The sequence below is a fragment of the Metarhizium acridum genome, assembly GCF_019434415.1.
Source record: "Metarhizium acridum strain ARSEF 324 chromosome Unknown scaffold_29, whole genome shotgun sequence".
NCBI classification, from domain to species: domain Eukaryota; kingdom Fungi; phylum Ascomycota; class Sordariomycetes; order Hypocreales; family Clavicipitaceae; genus Metarhizium; species Metarhizium acridum.
This window is the reverse complement of record NW_027094017.1, coordinates 1,030,202-1,050,432: the sequence shown is the minus strand read 5'-3', so window position 1 is coordinate 1,050,432 and position 20,231 is coordinate 1,030,202. Positions and strand designations below refer to the sequence as shown.

The 20,231-nt window shown below is 51.6% G+C and overlaps 6 protein-coding genes across 6 annotated transcripts; 3 read left to right on the top strand and 3 right to left on the bottom strand.

Annotated features, from left to right (window-relative positions):
- The first annotated feature begins 2,302 nt into the window (after window positions 1-2,302).
- On the top strand, window positions 2,303-6,636 carry J3458_004386 (uncharacterized protein). Its single transcript, XM_007809848.2, has 3 exons — window positions 2,303-3,232; window positions 3,321-4,325; window positions 4,441-6,636. Exons 1-3 carry the CDS (start codon window positions 2,841-2,843, stop codon window positions 4,907-4,909), a joined length of 1,866 nt encoding a protein of 621 aa, XP_007808039.2. The 5' UTR covers window positions 2,303-2,840; the 3' UTR covers window positions 4,910-6,636.
- Window positions 6,637-7,396: 760 nt separating this feature from the next.
- Window positions 7,397-8,879, top strand: YVH1_1 (tyrosine protein phosphatase yvh1; the record flags this gene model as incomplete). Its single annotated transcript, XM_007809849.2, has 2 exons — window positions 7,397-7,443; window positions 7,562-8,879. 2 exons carry the CDS (start codon window positions 7,397-7,399, stop codon window positions 8,877-8,879), a joined length of 1,365 nt encoding a protein of 454 aa, XP_007808040.2.
- Window positions 8,880-14,061: 5,182 nt separating this feature from the next.
- J3458_004384 (uncharacterized protein) lies at window positions 14,062-14,370 on the bottom strand (the record flags this gene model as incomplete). Its single annotated transcript, XM_066118187.1, has 1 exon — window positions 14,062-14,370. One exon carries the CDS (start codon window positions 14,368-14,370, stop codon window positions 14,062-14,064), a length of 309 nt encoding a protein of 102 aa, XP_065976787.1.
- Window positions 14,371-15,756: 1,386 nt separating this feature from the next.
- On the bottom strand, window positions 15,757-16,311 carry J3458_004383 (uncharacterized protein; the record flags this gene model as incomplete). The annotated part of the gene is made up of 3 exons (XM_007809850.2): window positions 15,757-15,877; window positions 15,932-15,990; window positions 16,039-16,311. The coding sequence occupies 3 exons, from the start codon at window positions 16,309-16,311 to the stop codon at window positions 15,757-15,759; spliced, it is 453 nt and encodes a 150-aa protein (XP_007808041.2).
- A 619-nt stretch (window positions 16,312-16,930) lies between these two features.
- On the top strand, window positions 16,931-18,583 carry J3458_004382 (uncharacterized protein; the record flags this gene model as incomplete). Its single annotated transcript, XM_007809851.1, has 3 exons — window positions 16,931-17,015; window positions 17,080-17,391; window positions 17,460-18,583. 3 exons carry the CDS (start codon window positions 16,931-16,933, stop codon window positions 18,581-18,583), a joined length of 1,521 nt encoding a protein of 506 aa, XP_007808042.1.
- A 279-nt stretch (window positions 18,584-18,862) lies between these two features.
- J3458_004381 (uncharacterized protein) lies at window positions 18,863-20,020 on the bottom strand (the record flags this gene model as incomplete). Its single annotated transcript, XM_007809852.2, has 1 exon — window positions 18,863-20,020. One exon carries the CDS (start codon window positions 20,018-20,020, stop codon window positions 18,863-18,865), a length of 1,158 nt encoding a protein of 385 aa, XP_007808043.2.
- Between the last annotated feature and the right edge of the window lie 211 nt (window positions 20,021-20,231).

Here is a 20,231-nt window from a genome sequence, read left to right as displayed (position 1 = left end):
TGGTTTTCCAAAGCTTGGGCCCTGGTACCCATCAAGCCCCATGTCCTGAGACTTTGCCGAGGAGCTTCCCGTCACTCGCTTCCTTGTCATTGCATGCACGAGTTTTGGGGTTCAGCCAGCCAGATATTTTGGGCAAGCCAGAAGATCCCAGCCCAGAAAATGCCAGCCCCGGCCCCATGGCTGGCACCAAGGTTTGGCCCCTGGCGCCAGCATGGTCATCAATCATTTGATGGTTGTGCGGAACTTCAGCGCCCTGTGCCCAGGTGCCCTTTTCTGGCACTCACCGGAGGTGGCACTACATGTGCTATTGTCCTTTGGGCGAGACTTCATGACCTGTTCTCCAAGCTCGAGGCAGACCTTCTGACTCGGGTGAAGGGATGATAGTCGGTAGGAGCGGAGGCCGTGGCGCGTTCCAGCTATCTTGGGAATTCTCCAGGACTTCGCCTCTTCATCCATCGCAGCAATCCGCATTTGGGTTAATTCAGGACCTTACAGGAGCTGCTAAACTGTTTGGTCAATTCCTAGCCATACAACCTCCTCTTGGTCTGCCCGAATGCAGGGCAAGCTTGGAATCTTACCCACCGCCAGGCGCGACTGAGCTGGCGGTTGCACAGAGAGGGGACAAGAAGAAGATATCAATACCATACGCCCTTTACCAGCTTTCCCGAGATCCATTCAAGCACCTATCTAGGTACCTACTTGGTAAGTACCTAGGGGTGCTAAGCTGCCAGATAATCCGTACAGACACCATCTAAATACCTACCTAGGTAGTTGAGTCCTCGGTCCTGGAACTTTCTCGCCTGGCTGCCGACCACGCGGTGGCCAGCTGCCCCGTTGGCGTTCCTCTGACTACGCCCATTGGTCTCCTCTCACATAGGTACCATGTAGTTACCGTGGCATATCACAAAACTGAGTAAAGGCGGATGTTATGGCCTAAAGCCACCGCAAACCTCACATACTTAAGTATGGATGTGGAGTACGGAGGAAGGGTTCCATAGTCGGTCGCTTAGAACGCGTGGTGCGAGGTAGCGAATAAATACCAGGCCACAGAAACTGGTGCTACCATGCGTTACAATCAGCCCAGAACGGATATGTCGCTCTTTCTAGGAGTTCGGAATGATTGTGTGCGCGGTGCGTCTCAGCAACTGTAAAACTGTTGAACATCTCTTCGAAACTAAGACTACCTTGGGTGGATATTTAAAGATAGAGCTGCATGTAAAGAATGTGCACACCTAGATGCTCTATCCAACCCCTTCAGGCTCATACACATCTCAACTATGGAACGTCCATATGTGCAGTGCAGTCTTGTTGGGAGCAGCACGAATGACGGCCCCCTCGACCCCTCCTCTCATTTTTGCTCTTTTCGACACCGCCGACAGTTCTGCTTCTAAGCGGCCTACCATCAGCCCTGCAGCAAGCAACTCGTTGTTCCGTCTTTTGGATCCTTCTCTCTCTCGCTTGTGACCCTATCGACTGTATGTGCCGGAGTACTACCAAGAACTACAGCGACAGCACCTGGACAAGACGCCTGGCCACACGCGCGGCCTCGACGTCTAAGGGCATGGGACCGAATGCCTTGCCAGTTCCGCTAGTTGGTGTCAATCGTTGAGTCGCACTGATAAACCGGCGGTAACAATCAATGCAAACGACACCTAGAATAGCAAATGCATGATACATAACAACTGGCAGACCCAAGCCAATGGGCAACGGCAGCGAGCCGAATGAGGCGATGTTTGTCGAGTATTGCAGGTACATGCACACACTGGACCCTCGTTGGCTCCTAAGAGACACAAAAATCTATAGCCCTGTTTACCTACCAGCATGTAGATACTTGGCACCGAGTACTTCAGGCATGGGAACCCGAGGACGTGATTCAACAGGCGATGGGGGCGTGGATTGCCCGACTTACGATGTCGAGACTGGAGGTGGAGGTGAGGGAGTGCTGTGAGTTCTGCGAGGTACGAGGCAGGATGCTGGTACGCTTGGCCACTCGGGCAAGTACCTTGGTACCTAGGTCCCATGGGACTGGGCACTTACCCGCCAGCGCTCTTTCCCTGCCCACCGGCCCTGCACTTGCCCTGCCCGTCGTCCACTTTTCCATTGCACACACCTAGTCCCCTCTACTGCTACACGCACTCCCTCTGGTACACCCTGCTGGCACGCCCCATTCACCAGGTCGTCGTCACCACACCGGGGTCCCATAGCAAAGCCTCCACCTGCTCACTTGCGTACTCCGGAGGCAACAAAAACGAGCCACAGCCCTCGACTACGGAGTACCAGCCTTGGAAACCTTATCCGTCAACTGGTCCCTTCGCTGTTCACTTATACCAGACCTTATACCCGCACGCTCTTCTTCCTTGGATTCGCGTCTTCTCGCGGGTTGTTAGTCTTGCGGTCAAGTTTATTTAGTTGTTTGCTTTCTCCATTCTTCTTTCTCCTGTCCATACCTTTACCCTGGTTTTCTTGTTTTTTTTTTCTTTTTCTTTTTCTGCTTTTCGCTTCCAATACGGATCAAGGGTCTCGCTGCCACCACAATTGCCCTGGTCTTGCGTTTGAACCAAACAAATACCCTCTCGCCATTGCCACCCAGAAGCCTCCTCTTCCACCGAGTCATAAATTGGCCTTCAAATCCTGCAAAAAGACGACTCACACAACGGCCCCTGGCGGGCGTGTTCACTCATCAATGATAGTGCTTGCCGTATCACTTTGTCCTCCGAACCCCATTCGTCCGCCTCCTTCGGCCTTCAGCCAGCCTCTCGACCGTTATCTGTCAACCGTACGATCCGGTACTACATAACCCAAGGCTGAGGCCGTAAAGCGAAAAGGCTTGATCAACTACAATGGCTTTCCCTCCACAGTACCGGGAGCCTCCTCCTAGTCTACCGAGCATCCTGTCCTCTGGTCCTGGACGTTACAACCTACACCACGACATGCAATTTTCCGGAAGTCCAGCAATTTCTATACCTGGGCTCGATCCGAAAGACGACGTCCCTCCTCCTCTACCTCCACCGCGCCATCTTCCATTCTTGGAGGGTCCTGCTAATCCCGAAGACTCGAAGAAGGAATCGCTCGACTGCAGCCGCTTCAGTTCATCTACACACAGCGGGCACAGCGGGTATGGCAGCATGCACCCAGGGTCATTTATGGACGAGAGACCAAGTTATAAGAGAAGAGGCACTGGAAGTAGCACCAATGGCGACGAGGGCTATGCAAGCTACACTGCAACTGAAAGGTTTGTGGCTGCTGCAAGTCATGAGTAAGACTTGACAAAAATAGACGGCTGCAATGGTATCGTCGACACACACTGACTTTATCACCAGTACTCGGGATTCTCGACCCACCGAATTCTTGCACCACAGCAAGTTTCACTTCCAGACCGCAGCTGATTTGCATGGCGATAGCATGAAGAAGAAGTTAGATCCGATCCGCACATTCGACAGGTCGCCTCGATCAGCAACATCCTCAGCCTTGAGTGAGCAAGTACGACGACAACCTGACCGTCGAGCTCCGACCCTGAGCATGCCTGTCCAACTGCCTATTCACACCAGATCCCTACTAGACTCGCCTGCCAGAATGACGGATACGCCTATTTTCTCTGTTGTTTCTCCCCGATCTGCTCCATTTCGACATTTCCCTGGGGACCATCGTTTTGCCAAGGATGGATCAGATTATGACCAATCACCAAGAGGTCGTTCACAGCGAAATAATAGCGACGACGCATCCTCAACTCAAGGCAGCTATGAGTTTACTGGCGTAGAAGATATGGAGATGGACGAGGCCACATCACCGAAGAGGCTTCACCCAGACGAAGCGTATGCCACCGTTGGCCACAAGCGAAGGGCAGCCAGTCCTCCAGCAGGAGGTTCTTTACTCCACGGAGGCTCGAGTGATATTCGTCGACGAGAACTTGGTTCCCGTGGCTCTCCAACGCCTCGGCTCACCATCATGCCACAGGCTTCGTCTTTATCATCCATGTCCTCTGCGGCTATCTCTCGCTCCAATTCTTACATTTCCACTATGTCCATACCCCCGTCAAGCGCAACCACTGCAACATCGTTCAGCCGCCGATCTCCTGGTGCTGCCTCTCCCGGTGGTGTCTCACCTACGTCTTGCAACTCGCCGTACACAATGCCCGCTTCATTGAACCATAGTCCTCGAAACTCCGTCTCAGGCAGAAGTCATACACATGGACGCACCATCTCCGGAACAAGCCCGAGAAAGCTAGCAGATATTCAAAAACCTGCGGGCTCTAAGGTTCAGCGAGTTTTCATGTGCGAGTGTTGCCCTAAAAAGCCGAAAAAGTTTGACACGGCGGAAGAGCTCAGGTATGTCTCTCGTCTCCTGCTTCGTGAATGCTGGGAGTTTTTTCTTTTTTGTTCTCCTGGTTCCGTTGTATTCAGTGCCCCCTTGTGTGTCTAGCAATACTGACAGACCACACAGTGCTCATGAGGCTGAGAAACAGTATGAATGTTCATTCTGTGGCAATCGTTTCAAGAACAAGAATGAGGCTGAGCGACACCAGAACTCGCTCCATGTTCGCCGACATTCATGGTCATGCTCAGCACTATCCGGCTATGATCGTGCATTTCATGATTCGACGAGCCGTCCTGGGGAAGCTGATACTTGCGGCTACTGTGGTGAAGAGTTTTCTCGCTCAGGTAGAGGACCTGGTAATGGGTCTTTGTCCAGAGGGATTGTCCCAAAACATGCCACGGATCAAGACTGGGATGATCGTATCCGTCACCTGCAAGAAGTTCACAAATTTCGCGAGTGCAACTCCTCCAAGAAATTTTACAGGGCGGACCATTTTCGGCAACATTTGAAACATAGCCATGCGGGAACTAGCGGTAAATGGACAAATATGCTTGAAAATGCATGTATGATGGATGAAGATCCTACACCGCGATGACCAGCATGCTGCTCAATTTTTTTTCTGACGACTAATATTCCCAACAATGAACGGCACTTTCTGCAACCAACGCGAGGGGTTGAGTGTGGGAATCATGCATCTGTATTGCGCCATATTGCACAATACATGACATAGTACGACGCCACGATATCTGTTTGATTTATATTTTTATGGAGTTCCGGTGGACAACTGGACTGCAATGGTAATTGCGGTCCAGACTGAAATACAAAATGCGAGATCAGGATTGGACACTTCAGTTTCAGCGTCTGACGACTTAAAGTAGACCAAGTTTTCCTTCAGGTTGTCCATCATTGTGTTAGCACCTCGAACAATTTTGGCAGATTCCGACGAGACATGCCTGCAAGAGCAAATAGATGCGGTTATACTGACGGAGGAGGCTTAACATTCGGCCGGTGTGACCGACTACATTTTGCCAGCTTTTACGTTGCTTTCGGATATTCCCGTCAGTCATTGTTCACGCAGCTCTGTGGCTTCACTAGGCTCTAATTTTCAACAACACCCTGGGTTTGCGCTAGGCGGCAATGGAAAAGATTCGTCTTGGAGCTTGCCGGCACTTGCTGCTTGCTGCATCCTTGGTTTTCTCCTCGTTCTGCAACCGAACTGAGCGCGTGTGGCTTGCAGTTTGGGGTGGACTGAAGCGGCTGATCCTTGTCTACGCATGGCGCCGGGCCAACCGGCTGCTGACGCACCTAGAGTGTGGAACAGACCGGCGAGTCAGATCGTGTCTGGCATGAACCGGTGTTGTCATTGGTTGGGTCTTTGTTCTCCCTATGTCACATTATACCCAAGCGTGCGAAACGGGCTGCCAGCGTCGCCCTTGGCAGAAGCACAATATGTGATGGCTTTTAGTTTGGATATGTTACGCACTGGTGACTGTGTGTATGTATGCAGGTGTGTGCGTGAGGGCGGTCCTGTACAGTCATTTCCTGCCCTATAAGGTTGCGATGTCTTTGTTTTTACCGGTCAATATATCGCAAGACTCTGTCGCAGTTTGTTTTAATTGTAGAGAGCGAAGTAGTTTGGAGATTTGATCTATCTGCAGCATATTGCGTAGGGATCTAGTTGGGCAGGGTAGGGCTTGGATTCTGGATTCACGTCTCACGTGATGATGGAGGGTAGAAAATCAAACAAACAGAGCTTCGATAGCACAGAAACATGGGTAACATTCGATAGTACCGTATTGCCTTCTCTGGGAGGTGACTTGTCTTGTTCATTTCTGCATGCTGCTCCGTATATTTCTGGCTGTTGCATTCATTTGTATTTAATATGACCAACATGGCGTTTTCCCTGGAGATGTAGAGGGCGCCTTGCGAAGCAAGTGAAGCACGGGCCCGGTGCAAAATTAAAAGTCATTTCAGTCAACACAGAAGCTATCCGAGTATCTTTAAACTTTTGACGAGGGTGTAGGAGAATCGATGGTGCAATGTTAGCGCACTGGCAATTCAACCCAAAGGGCAATTCGTATGTGGGGTGCGCACACGCCCCTTTGGTTTGCGAGCCGGGCAGTAGGTCAATGTGTTGTATCGTCTGCTGGGGTCGAGTTTTTTTTATTGCTCCAGCTGAAGGCAGAAGGGCCGGCGGCAAAATGGGGGGGGATATTAATGTGGCGCCGAGGGTTTTTTCCCCCCCAAGCGCACGGTGAGGAATCGCCGAAGAAGCGGAGACGGGGTGTACTCCGTACATAGTTATAATGAAGGAGGAAAACTTTCAAATAAGCCCGTCCAAGCGGCAGAGCTTACGTGTGGGTGTGGTCGTCGGTTGTTCGGCGCGGCAAAGAGATAGCCTGACCGGGCGGTTTCTCCGTCGTATCGTATGTACATCTTTTTCGTATCCTGGGTATGGGGAGACGCGTGGCGAGATTGGACGAAATGGCATGACGATGGGATGGGCTTGCTGGTGGCAGGCGAGGGGGGATGGCATCACGTGGGGCGTACATGAAACGCCGCCCCGTAAGGCTGGCAAGCTGGGTAGCGACGGCGGCAGATGTGGCGGCACCTGCCGCCAAATTTGGGCGCGGCACGTAACGCACAAATCGTCTGGTAGAATAATCAATCCCATTTGGTCCCAGGCGAAGAGAGCAGGCAACGAACGTGCTGGGAATAACCGAGCGTTCAAGACGAGAGACGTGTTTCTTTTTTACAGCCCTGGTTTTCGGAACGACGGCATCTAGGAACTGGAGCTTCTTTGAGAACAACTCGACTGTGCCGCCCCCCGCCATCACTTTTCTGAAAATTTCAACGGGGCACATTTCGACTTGTATCACGGCGCAACTCATTGTATTAACCAGCATACCAAAGCACGAACCCCTGGCAGATTTCTCTTGTATTGGGTAGCCAGTCTGAAAAGACGAGAAAAACCGACGAGCTGGATCCTCCAAACGACCGTGAGCCGCTCCGCCAATGGGATAATTTCGGCCACCAGCTTGACGACCAAGAACTGCACCAGCTGAAAAATAGCATCGCCGAAATGGCTCTCAGTCGGATTGAAGGCCAGGATAACCTCTACGTAGGCGGGTATGTACTGTATACTCACACTTCCATGTCCGCTGTGTACACCACCACCACCACCACCACCATATTTTGCTATTCGACACGGAAATAATGTCACATCACTAACAGACTTTGTTTGCAGAATCTGGGCTCTTCGCCGCTCAGATATCCTCTCAGAAAAAGGTATTACACACGTTCTATCAGTGGTAGGGTTCAGCCCGGACAGTCTGAAAAACTTCAAAGACGAGCCGTGGTCCGAGTATGGCAAGCAATTTCATCATTTACTCATTGATATAGACGACCTGGATGAGTCAAATCTGCTCGAAAACCTGCCAAAGGCGGTCAAATTCATTGACGAGGGATTGAGGGGGCCGAGAAACAGGAATGCGAGTTCAGCTTCAGATCATGCCGAGAGTCAAGGTGGCACGGCCCGAGATGGGAGCGGGGAGAGTGGCATCGTGGGCGAAGGGCTGGAGAGACTGAAAATATCCAGTCCCAATTCCACGGCTGAAAGCACGGGTGCGGTGTCACAAGCAGGCGGTGTGTTTGTCCATTGCGCCGCGGGAAAGTCTCGCTCCGTGTCGATTGTGGTCGCGTATTTGCTCTGGCGGTATCCGAACAGGTTCGATGCCAGCGTCGTACCGGCCTCGGCGTATGGCAACGTCAGCAGAAAGGAGAACTCTGGTGCTTCAGCAGCCCATTCCTCGAACCAGAGCGCAGGCAGAAGCAGGTCACGCAAGGAGACGGCGGTGGAAGCAGTCGAATTGGCTCTGGGGTTAATCCGACGAACGCGACCGATGGCAGAGCCCAACGACGGCTTCATGCAGCAGCTGGCACTTTGGTGGGAGATGGGCTGCCCGGACGATGTGGAGATGCATCCTCTCTATCAGCGCTGGGTGTATAAGCGTGAAGTCGAGGAACATGTCGCTGTAGGCCAGGCGCCCAGCCGACTCCGATTCGAGGACGAAGAGCCCTCGGCCACGGCCACGGCCACTCGAGCTGCTGCTGCTGCTGCCGCCGGAGGAGGAGGAGACACCGAGCTGATGCTGCGATGCAAAAAGTGCAGAAGGACACTTGCTACGGCGCCCTTTATCAACAAGCATGTCGCCTCTGGGTCGTCAAAGACCTTTGACCCGCGGCAGCCATGCCCGCACTACTTTGTCGAGCCACTGAGCTGGATGCGACGAGAGCTAGAAAAGGGCGAGCTCAACGGCCGACTGAGCTGCCCGAATGAACGGTGCGGTGCTGCCGTCGGACGCTACGACTGGAAGGGTCTCCGGTGTGCCTGTGGCGGATGGGTCACCCCAGGGTTGTCTCTGCAGAGAGCTAGAGTTGACGAGGAGATGAGAAGGAATCATGGGGCCATGGGCCAAGGACAAGGCCCGGGGCTGAACGAGGTTGCGAGAAATATGGGCATTCGGATGCCTCCCGGGTCAGGGAGGGATGGCGGCAACTTGTGAAAAAAAAAAAAAAAACATCGACATAAAGGGGGAAACGCGGCATCTAGCCATGTGCCTTAGTGGAATCAAACACAAAGGAAAAACCAACAACAAATGGTCAACTAGACGATGTCGTGGTGGCACAACATTTTGGGTGCTGGCAATAACGAAATTCGGTGGGAAATCAAGACGCCCCAAACCATGACAGGACAAATCAGCTACTAGGTTCCTAGTCACTCTTTGCGTCGAATTTTTTGCTCCGGAAAAGCCTCCACCATGCAAGTCCCTTTCTTTGCCATGACTGCCATCTAACCGGTGTGCTCCATCTCTTGTCAGAGCCGCAGGCAGAGACACACGAGGAGCTTTGTCCTGTGGTGCCAAGAACAAGAGGGCTTGTAGGGCCACAAGGTTCCGCATTTGGCGCTGCCATCATAACTCGCTAATTTGTCCAATCGTGCTGCCTGTATATATACATGTACATGTATAGTATATTGTATACATATGTGCGCACGGCCTTTTTTCCTCTTCTCTTAATTCCGGCATGTTAAGATGGCTTCAAGGATAGCTTTGGGGCTGAGGTATAGGCCCCCCGTCTTATCATAGCACTGCCAGAGCGAGGCTGAGCGTATACTTCTATTTCGAGTAACGCAAATCTTTTTTCTTATTTTTTTCTTCCAAAGTACACGCAACTCGGATCTCTTAGTTTCAGAGCTTGATGCTTTGCGCGGATAATATTCCAAACGTGGTTATATGACGGGGATTTCAACTTCGGCTGCGGCCCGGCCACTAGGCTGCCAGGGGAGCAAACAGACGTGTCCACTACTAATTTACGTCGTGTTCACCGATTTACCGCCCATTTGATATGGGAACAAGGCTGCCGTGGGTGTGGATGCTATTTCAATGTCTCGCGAGATTCATCCGGTCCCTGTGCAGGCTCCGCCGTCGCAATCCGGCCCACGTTCCAGGCGCAATAAAGAGGCGTCAGTCGAAGACGGCTTTAATGTCACGTCCAGGCTCTATACATCGTCCACCAAACCAACCCTTCGGTGTCGGGGCCGGCGCAATGCCCGAACTGAAGGCGAGTTCCGTCAAAGGTTCCGTCAAAGGCGATGCTCGCCGGCACCGAGCCGCCCCACTTGATCGGCACGGCGCATGCGACATCAAATGCGAGTCTCGGCCGTATTGATCCGGCTGGATGCCACGCGAGGCGTTTCAATAGGCCTGTTACAGGGCGAGGACCTTATTGCTGCGCAGACGCTTTCTCGGGTGTTGGATATTGCACGCTCTATTCTTCTTCTTCCTCTTCTTCTTTTTATTATTATTTTTAATTTTTTATGTCAGGTTCAGCCCCAGTGCCATGTCTTTGATCCTGGCCGTTGCTGAGATGGACCTTTTCCGGGCTTATCCATACATTGCGAAGAAAAAGAAAAGAAAAAAAGAGCAGGCAAAGAAACTAGTCGATCAAAACGCACCCCTTACAAGTACAGGTATATCCTGGGATGCAGACTCAAATACAGCAATATACACACTAGCGTGTCCTTGGCGACAGGCAAACTGATTCTGGCCAGGTAGCACAAGAACCAAACCTTGCAAGGGCGTTTAATACGTCCTTTTTTTGCACCGTCGACTCCGTAATTTACAGCCGGCCAAGTTGGAGAGTACGTGGTGCATAATTCGGCCACGCCGGAGTGTCCAAAATGACGTCTTCTTGGCGTGATTCTCGAGGCTATTAGATCGAACCATGCCATTGCCGTCTCAACGGCCCTTCCGCCCGTCCATAAACGCAACTACAGAAAATCCGTTATGCCTAGACGACCAATTATCTGTAATAAGGCGGTCAGTGCCATGTTGGACACCCCTTGCCCCGTGCCCTCCTTTCAATATGCCTATGTTAGTGTGACAAAGCTAGCGGCCGGAGGGGTTTTGTTTCCTCGATGGAATTACTACCGGTCGACTTACTCCGTATTTGCACCACGAGGTTGACGCTATACCCGTCCCGACGCAAGGGGAGCCACGCTGACAACGGCCGAGTCGCATCCATGCCTCCATTTCAGCCGTTGCCGCAGCACGCGCTGCCTTGTCGTCCCTCAACCTTGAAGAAATGTCGCGAGACTCTGTTGCCCGAGGTCCGGATCCGGATCTAGTGGTGCTGGCCTGAGCAAAGCACTGCCATCTGGAAATCTTTGTTTGGGGGCGTACCAGTCCGTCAGCAGACACGCGGTTGGTCCCGCGATCCCGTCACGCCCAACCGAGGAGAGAGACGGTTTGAGAGCCTTAAATCTCACTGCATATTGGCGAACGAGAAGTGCAGCCTTTTCCCCCTCCCGAGTCAAGAGGATCATGATTGTGCAAGTTGTCATTCCGGCCCAACAACAACACTGGCCCCATGCCACCAGGATCCTGGAAGCATCTAGGTCGGTTAGGTTGAATCTCATCTCAGGCGTCACAATGCCGTGTCTTTGCTCGCAAACATAAGCGCGCGTGATGATGCATGAAGATGAGGTTCACTGGCGTAAGCAAAATGTGCCCTTGGTCCTACGCTGGTCGAGTCTGCGCCCAGCCTCGTCCCATCCTCGGAGTAAGCATCCGTCAAAGGGCTGGCCATTCCCTATTACGCCAGCCACTGCAGTGTCATGATGAGTGATCCCCCGAACGTGCGACGCAGAGCACGCAGGGTGTTGGGTGAAAGGCCGCTTCATATGCGCGTCCCCCGCTCGTCGTGTTTCATAGATTCCCTTCAGCCTTCTCCCACCTCCTTCACCACCACCTCTGTCGTCGCCAAAGACTAAATAGCATTCTTCTTCTCATGCCTGTCAGGCTGTTGGGCCCCGCATCATCGCCAAGCTGTGTTGCTACCCATGACACCATCGTCGACGGTACATGCGCCCCAAGTACCCGTTCCTCCGGGCTTCAACAACAAGCACACGCCCCCCTCCCGAACAAAAGCTCTAACCTCCTGCTCGGACTTGACGCACATGAGCCTGCACGAGCTAAGAGACTGCCTGACATGCCCTGTAGTTGGCACTCTGGACATGCAGAGCATCTCGTTGCGGGTGACGGTTGGACGGGACTCTCCAATATAGTCGAAAGGGTTGCTCCTACGGCTATACGGCACGGGCTTTGATGCCTGGCCTGTTATATCCCGTTGACGTCGATGCCTTTCTCAGTGCCGCTTTTACCTGTGTCAACTCAGATGCCCAGTTTCACGTCTGCTTGAGAAACAGTCCATGTGCTGGCTACGCAGATGCCGAAGCTTGCAAGGTGGACTAACTTGTTGTAAAAGAAAAAGGTAAAAGGGCGTATCAGAAGATAACTTTTTGTTTCATATTGGACTCGGCTTTTGTCTACCTTGGCAACAACGAGGTAATCCCCCTCGCCCATCTATACGAAACGTACACTAGGCGGTGAGCCCGACAAGAGATTCCTATAGACATTTCGATGTTTCGCTCGACGCGCCTTGTGGAACTCTGAAAAGCAGCCTTTCAAATTACTTGGAAACATCACTTCCAGGCCTAATATTGCTATTATTACGCTCCTCCGTTAGTAAACGTCGGTTGCCCCTGTTTGCCGTTCCACGTAGCCGGGCATCGTGAGCAACGGGCCCCGTGAATGAGTTCTGTTCGGTGGCATTGTCTGCAGCATGAAACGATAGCAGCAACGTCTTTATATAAATTGCTCGAGTTGATCTGGGCATTAAGGTGCTTGACGCGAGCGACCGCAGTTCCGGACCCAGAAAAGCAGCAGATGTCAACAGTTGGAGCCGTCGTGCCCCGGATCTTGACTACCAGGCTTTCAGACAAACGCACGCCCAGAGTTGCCCGAGTATAAATGCACTTTTCTTTCACTTGACTTCCAACTCAAGTTTCACTTTCAGTCGACCCTACAATGTCGATGTAGCCCCCCTTCGTATGGTACGTCTCGCTGGGGCCCTGAAGTAAGTAAGCTAGGAGATGGTTTTGATCCGGAACCTTCAAGGGCTCCTGTCTCAATATATCCTTGTCCGTGGAACGGGGCTCAAGACCACAATGTTTTTACAGGGTGGACTGGACCAGCTGAGCAGCCAAGCTTTCTTTGGCACCGCGGAGAAAAGGAGGGGGGGACTTTGTCACGATCCTAGACTACGGGTTACGGGCATACCGCCAGTTGATGGGTTTTGGTGGAGGATATATAATGGCCGATGAGCGTTTGTGAGGGCGAGACACTGCCCAAGCAAAAGTTGATCGTGACTTCCTACGCACCCTGGTTCCATGTTTTGCTCGTGAAGTGGATGGGGAAGCCTGAAGTCGAAGCCTTCCCAACTCAAACTGATAGTGATCTGTTTTTTTTTTTTTTTTTTTTTTTTTTTTTTTTTTTTTGGAATATCATGACCGTAACGCACACCTGAATAGAATGTCTACGTGCGGGTTGCATGTACATGGGATATAGGCCGGAAAAGCTGCAGGTTACGAATAAAGCCGACTACTTTGCATTTCAATATTGAGGCTCTAATTCCCCATGTTCTTGGGTTATTTCAAAGGCGCAATAAATGAAAAAAATGGAACCCATAGTCAGGATGACGGAGCTGACTACAAGCATTACTTACTCCTTGTTGTACCTCAAGACTTCTCGGGGGCCAGCCACCGAGCAAGCTGTCTCTAAGCCGGGGTACCCAGCCAAACGGTAATTGCAAAATAAGAGCTCGAAAGACGCATATGTCAAGCTGCGGGGCCAGCCCGGCTAGGTTGCGTACGACGGAGACGGAGGGACTCCAAAACCTAGTTAGCCTTCAGATATCAACAACTTCTGGATCCGCTTCAAGCCTACGAGCATGGCTTGTGGTACCTTTTGATGGAGGTCGAGATACTCCCTCTTACGCTTGTTCGTGGCAGGGTTCTCCTTGTTGTCGTCTCTCATCCCACAAGATGTCATCTACAGACACAGATCTCTCTCTCTGGGAACAATTTGGCCCCCACCTGTTGGGATCACACTTGTTCATCATCAAGGGATTGAACAACTTGTTTCTTTTGCAAACTAAACACACCCGTAGAGCAAGCCGCATGGCATAAGCCGTGCAGGATGCCATGTGGGCCGCAGCTTGTGATAGCCGTGGCTGTATCTTGCAGCCAGAGCGTCGAGCTAAATAGGCAACAATCGCCATAATAGGGTTGCATCGGACGGCCACCGCCAACGCTCTTCTTAACTAGCACATGGCTTTATCTAGGATTTAGTAGAGGCTTTTTTTGGCCTTGTCTATTGATCGGCTGCTAACAATAAGATAGAGTTGTCTATTCAATGAGCATACATTCTCTGGCTTGGCTTCATAGGCGACTAATTGTGCGATAATAAACTCGCTTAGATGTTGATTGGCAAGGTCGAAATGTCCTCTGGGGGAGTTGTCTGGTGTTAGGTGACTCGGGCTGGTGCTTCCACCGTCAACGTTCCAGGAACAGCTCGAAAATGAATCGGCCGACAGTAGGAGTCCGGGAGTAGGTGCCGGGCTTGGGGTCCTCCTGTTGCTGTCAAAATGCAGCATCCTTGTAAGCTGCGGTCTGATGGTGCGTGAATAATCCCAGGTTCATGTCGGGGAGGAATCGCATCTGTTTGGCCACCGGAATAAAGCATACTTGCCAAAATGCATTATCCCACTCCCTGTCCCTTGCGCTAGGCCGGGCTCTTCAAGTCTTGAAGCGAAATTTGCGCAATGTCTCAGTGCAAGCCGCGAGGAAAACGCTGCCCAACTTCGCAGTTTTCGATTGAGACCCAAGGGGGTGGGAAGGCTGTGACAGAATCCTCCTCGGGGGTGGCTTGCTGAAGCTGAAAATTGTCCGTCAACATTTGTCAAGCAAGGCGGCTAGTGTTGCTTTAGACTTTCCAGTCTCCGTCGACAAATATCAGGGCACTCTCAGCTTTCCGCCACATTTCGGTGGGAAGAGAATATCAAAAGATGTACTCTGCCGTTCGTCGATAGCAATTTGAAACTCTCTGTTTCAATTGGCGCAAAATTACTCGATGCCTTTCGATGCCAGATTCCCGGATGCCTCGGGTAAGATGATATTATGTCGCAAGAAGAGAAAGTTAGACCGAATAGAGTCAAGGCCACTGTAGGCTTTTGCATTGTGAGCGCGACCAACTTTTCTGTGTCCTTCTCATGGCCTTAGTAGTGTAATATAAGGGGTCCTCCTTTTTGCTTGAAGCTCTTCATCGAGTTGCGCATGGAGTTCAGGTCTAGGGGGCTGTAAAGTCAAAGTGAGCATTCGCAATGTGGCGCCACGAGTCAGCTTTTGAGTACCGATTCGCCTAGATGCTCCAAGATCTCTCGTATCAGCGCTATCTGATCTGATGAAGCTTGGTTGGTAAACGGCAAGTTCGTATCTCGTTGCTGGTTATCAAATTCTTTCAGCGAATAAGACTTTGGGAACGGTCGTCAATCTCGTCGGCGAACAGTCGTTGTCAGCACATGCGTCATCAATTCAGATGAACCGCTCACAAGACACTTCGTTTAAGTATCATCTAGCATATAAAACTAAATTCGGCCTTTCCTTGAAGCTGCTGTGCGTCTGGCAATGCTAAAGGAACAAGTCTGCTGAAGCGTCGCCGAGAAGTGACAAAGGAGCCCTAACGCCCATGTGAGAAGACCGTGGAACTAAACCGATTAGTAAAATTTGGGTATCTTGAAATTCTATGTCTGTCCGAAACTGAAGCAACAAAATCTAGTCATCCGGATAATTCATAAAATGCTGCAGTGCTCGGCCCCTACACACCCCTTGATGATGAAAGGCATGAGAATGCAACACGACAGAGTGAAGATGATTGTAGCGACTACTACCTTGCTAATGTCCCATAACCAGCTCTCTTGTTTTCTGCATGGTGAAGTAATCTCCTGAATTGTGTTCCCGAGTGCAAAAGATGCTATATGATATTATTTGGCGGGGGGTGCAGATGGGACAGATGGAAAGTATCCAGGTTGGGAAACCCGTTCCCGATCTCTCTTTGCGGCTTCAGCCTGTCGTTTTCTTTGGAGACGTTGTTGGTAAAATGCACTGACATGATTAGTGCGATAGACACTTGAAACAAAGGTCAATCAGAGTTCAAACCTCTTGAGTTCAAAGACACGAGGCTCCTCGTTTGGTGTGCTGGACCCCTCGTCCTTGGACTATTGACAGGTTAGATGATGGACGAAAAAGGCCCATGGCGTACACACTTTTTGAGCTGAGATATCAGTCTCCTTTTGCTTTTCTTTGCTATCCTTCTTGTCCGTGTCCTTGTCCTTGTCGTCGTCGCTTTTTTTGTCTTTATCTTTAGACTCCTTTTCCTTCTTTTTGCGTTGACGTTCCTCGTATTCCTTCTTCAGTTTCTCAGTTTCCTCAGCTATTTCCTTCTCACGCTTGGCCTTGAGCGCGTCTTCGTCAATCTTTGGGATGCAGAAGTAGGTGTCCTTTAAATGTGATGGGCAGACATAGAAAAAGTCCTGCATGAGTGTTAACCCCAGTCTAAGCACCACCTGAGCAACATGCAACATGCAACATGCAACCTATCTGAACCTAACTTCTTGTCTGGCGTAATAAGAACGGAAGTGCTTGGCTTGTAGCAAACGTCACAAGCTTTGGCTGCGTTTTCGGCCACCTTTCTATGCGTGTAAAGATTGGGGAATGGGGCCGACATGGCTCTGCCAACGATTTGTCTCACTCCCAAATCAAATCCTTCCCTAAGATGAGATGGTATTCTCTAGCACTCTTATGGTGCTTGAGTGGCTGAGTGGCTGCGATACTTGGTTGGCGAGGTGTATTTCACTTCAAGAAGACCTGAGGATGCATGGAATGGAGAATGGACCCCTCCGCGGGGCAGCAGCTCCAACTTCGTGGGCCTGCGTTCGAGCTTTGCCTCTCTCCAACATGGGCATAAATGTACCAAAAATTCTTATGTAATCATCAAGGTTTCGCGCCGACGTCGGTAGCTTTCTTCTGTTGCTCGCGCTGGCCACGGCCGTGATTGCAATGTTGCTTCTTTAATCCCAAACCAACTCACTAAATTCTTCCTCCATCACTTTTTGCCACGTTTGTACAAGTCAATTGGCAAGCACGGAACCCGTCACCATGTCTACAGCCCTCGATTCACAGAGGCTCGGCCTGATCTTCCAGGCGCGACCAGATATTATCGAGGGGATCAAACGAGCCGCCGGTAAGCAGGAAAGCTCCGTGAACAATGCCTGAGCTGTGATTGGAGATTCTGAGCATGGTATTAGATTCGCCTGGACGCATCGCTCTCTTCAACGAAATCGCCGGCCACGTCTACGACCAACTACACAACGGTGGCGAGCCCGCCCTGAAAAGGCGGAAAGTCGACACTCCCATGACCGCAAATGGCACACAACAGGCAGCAGTGAGCTCTGGAAACGCTTCTGATGAGCCCGTGCTATTGCATGTCAAGGAGATATCGGTTTCGGTCCCCCAAAGAAAGAAATTCGAGATATGCCTTACTCAAAACTTTGTATATGCTAGGGTCCCTGGAACAACTGCCCCTATTCCAGGCATAACGTATGCTTGGAAGGATATCGGTAGGCATTTGCGAGCCATTTTTCTCGTTATTGGGATCAAGTTCTGAGACCCCTAATTTTTCTTATAGAATACCTCTTCTATTTGCCTGTGCCAGAAAAGGCCCAAATACAACACAACTATGTCCTCTTTCCCCGAGGAACATGCCTCCCATCAAGGACCAATCCACCCACCGTCGAGCCGTTAGTCTTCACAGTTCCCGCTACGGCACCCAAAGAAGGCACCATTGGCGGCACCGAAACGTCGGCTGCTGCTGCGGTATCAGACACTTACAAGTCACTTTTCCACTGGGCATTTGACAGGCGGCTGCGAGCCGCTGGGAACGCCATTGATCTTATTTCAGCAGATCCCAACAAATTTCACAGCGTTGTTCGCCAGCCCCACCGACCGAATGAAAGAGCTGTGCATGTGAGTGGCTTCCGTGGTTCAAAGGACGGTTATCTTTTCTTCCTTGAGAACGGCATCCTGTGGGGATTCAAGAAGCCCCTGATCTTCATTCCCTTGAACCGCATTGCTGCTATCAGTTACACTAATATCCTGCAAATTACTTTCAACATGGTGGTGGAGACTTTCTCGGGAGAGGGTGAACCAAACGAGGAACTGGAATTTGGCATGTTGGATCAACAGGATTACGGAGGTATTGACGATTACGTGAAGCGCAACCGGCTGCAGGATCGAAGCATGGCAGAACAAAGAAAGGCCAAGCTCCAACTTGCTGAAAACAGGGGCCCAAAGAAAGGCTCAGATGAAGCTGAAGGTGGCATTGCTGAAGGTGGGACCGAGCTAGAGAAAGCGCAACTCGAGGCTGAACAACAGTTACAAGACGACGAGGATGAAGATGAGGAAGATTACGATCCTGGTAGCGAAGGGGACAGCGAAGGTTCCGGAGACTCTAGTGACGAGAATGGCGATGATGACGACGATGGTGACGGAGACGGAGAAGAGTACGACGACGACGAGGAAGGAGAAGAGGAGGGCGAGGGCGAAGAAGAAGAAGAAGAGGGAGTCGAGGAAGGGGTAGAGGAAGAAGAAGAAGAGGTCAAACAAGAACCAGCATCAAAGCCTGTACAGTCGGTGAGAGCTGAACAGAGCAAGAAGACGTCCCACGTCCCTGTTCGTCAAGGATGGGCGACAATGGCGAGCTCACGGCCGACGGACGATGTGGACATGGAAGAAAAGTTTGAAGTAATGTGACGGGCACAGGATGGCGTTCTGTATTCTCCATGTGTATGAGTTACACGAAGCTCTGGGACGACGCTACAAGGGTTGCAGTATGAACCCCATCAAAACAAAAATGTGCGCTGCGCGTCTTGTATCCCGATCTCGAAACCAAGCAGAATAAACCATTTCGGGAAGAATATGCACTCAAGCTAAAAGTCGCATGCACAATCCTCTCGCGCCAATTAGAGACGCAATGTTCTCGTACCCGCAGCACCTTGCAGGTCTAACGCGACGGCTCACCTCGCATCAAACTCAAAGACCGACCCCATCACAGTCGTCCATCTCGTTCCCCCAGGTCACCAACTGTCTCGACCTACTACTGACATACTCGTGCGTGCTAATCTCGTCGTACTTCCGCCCTTGCCCCTCGCCGACACAGCTCTCCAAAACACCACAGCGCTCCTGGAGGCCGAAGCCCCAAAAGAACGGAATGCTCACCCTCTCTTGACCAGTCTGGTTTTTCGCTCTGTGCACAGTGCTCACGTACCGATCGTTGGTGATTCTCTGCATAAAGTCTCCGATATTCACTACAAATGTACCAGGAACAGGCAGGCCGTTGATCCACTGCCCGTCCCGGTTGAGAATCTGCAGGCCGCCTGTAGAATCTTGCCACAGGATGGTAAACAGTCTGAAATCGGTGTGGGATCCCATCGACACTTGTCTTTGTGCATCGGCGGGTGACTGCGGCTCCTTCTTGGGGTAGTAGTTCAGGAGCATCATCACGTCGGGGTACTTGACCTTGGAGTCAAGATGGTCTTCCGGGAGATGCAGCGACAGAGCAAAGGAGCGGGTGAGGGCTCTTGCCAGCGCCAGGCAAGACTGGAAGTAAAGGACGAGTGCGGATTTGAGCTCGGGCATGTACGACGTGGCCTCCCAGGGAGACTCGTCCGCCATGATGTACTTGCGCGCATGTTCGGGGACCGCGTTGATGTCGCCCACCTCCGGGTCGTATGTAGCATCGTACGCCCAGGAGAAGGCCTCTCTGTGGTCAGCCCCTTCGTCGGGGTTTATTTGTTGGGAGGCAAAGGGGCGGTAGCCCGACGTCTTGCCTTGGCTCGGTGCGATTTTGGCCCTCAGCTTCGTCTCCAGGTCCTGGCGGAAGAAGGCAAGCGCCGTTTTGTAAGCGTTGGCGATGACGGCATCGGGCACGCCATGGTTGGAAATGTAGAAGAAGCCAATGTTTGCGGCTGCATCTCCGATTTCCCTGGCCACGGCACGCCGGTCGTCGATGGAGGGGCTGAAGACGCGGGAAATGTCAATCACGGGTGTTTCTGATGGCAGCGCGTCTCTGGGGGCAGTTTGAAGAACAGTTCGTGTAACGAGTCCTTGGCCAGATGCCAGCCTGAGCTGAACCGTTTCAGGCTCATTAACCATTGTTTGTGATTTCGTCATGTTGGGGTAATGGGCCATTTACAATCTGTTCGACTTGGTTCAGACTGGCTCCGCCATACAATGTCATTTTCGCGCAGCATTGTGAACTGAGGCTGTCGGTTTTCTTTCACGCCGGAAAAGATGAGGGGTCCCATGACTGTGCGACCGCCAAGATTACACTGTTCGCAGCAGGCTTCGCTTTACTAGGCAAAATGTGCAGACGGGAAGATGCTCTGTGTACGGTTGCGCT

What these genes read in the sequence shown, in the direction of transcription:
- J3458_004386 (XM_007809848.2), top strand. Translation starts at nt 2,841, where the DNA reads ATGGCTTTCCCTCCACAGTACCGGGAGCCTCCTCCTAGTCTACCGAGC. An exon ending in AGCTACACTGCAACTGAAAG is followed by an intron (nt 3,233 to 3,320) that starts GTTTGTGGCTGC and finishes CTTTATCACCAG; the next exon opens with TACTCGGGATTCTCGACCCA. An exon ending in GACACGGCGGAAGAGCTCAG is followed by an intron (nt 4,326 to 4,440) that starts GTATGTCTCTCG and finishes CAGACCACACAG; the next exon opens with TGCTCATGAGGCTGAGAAAC.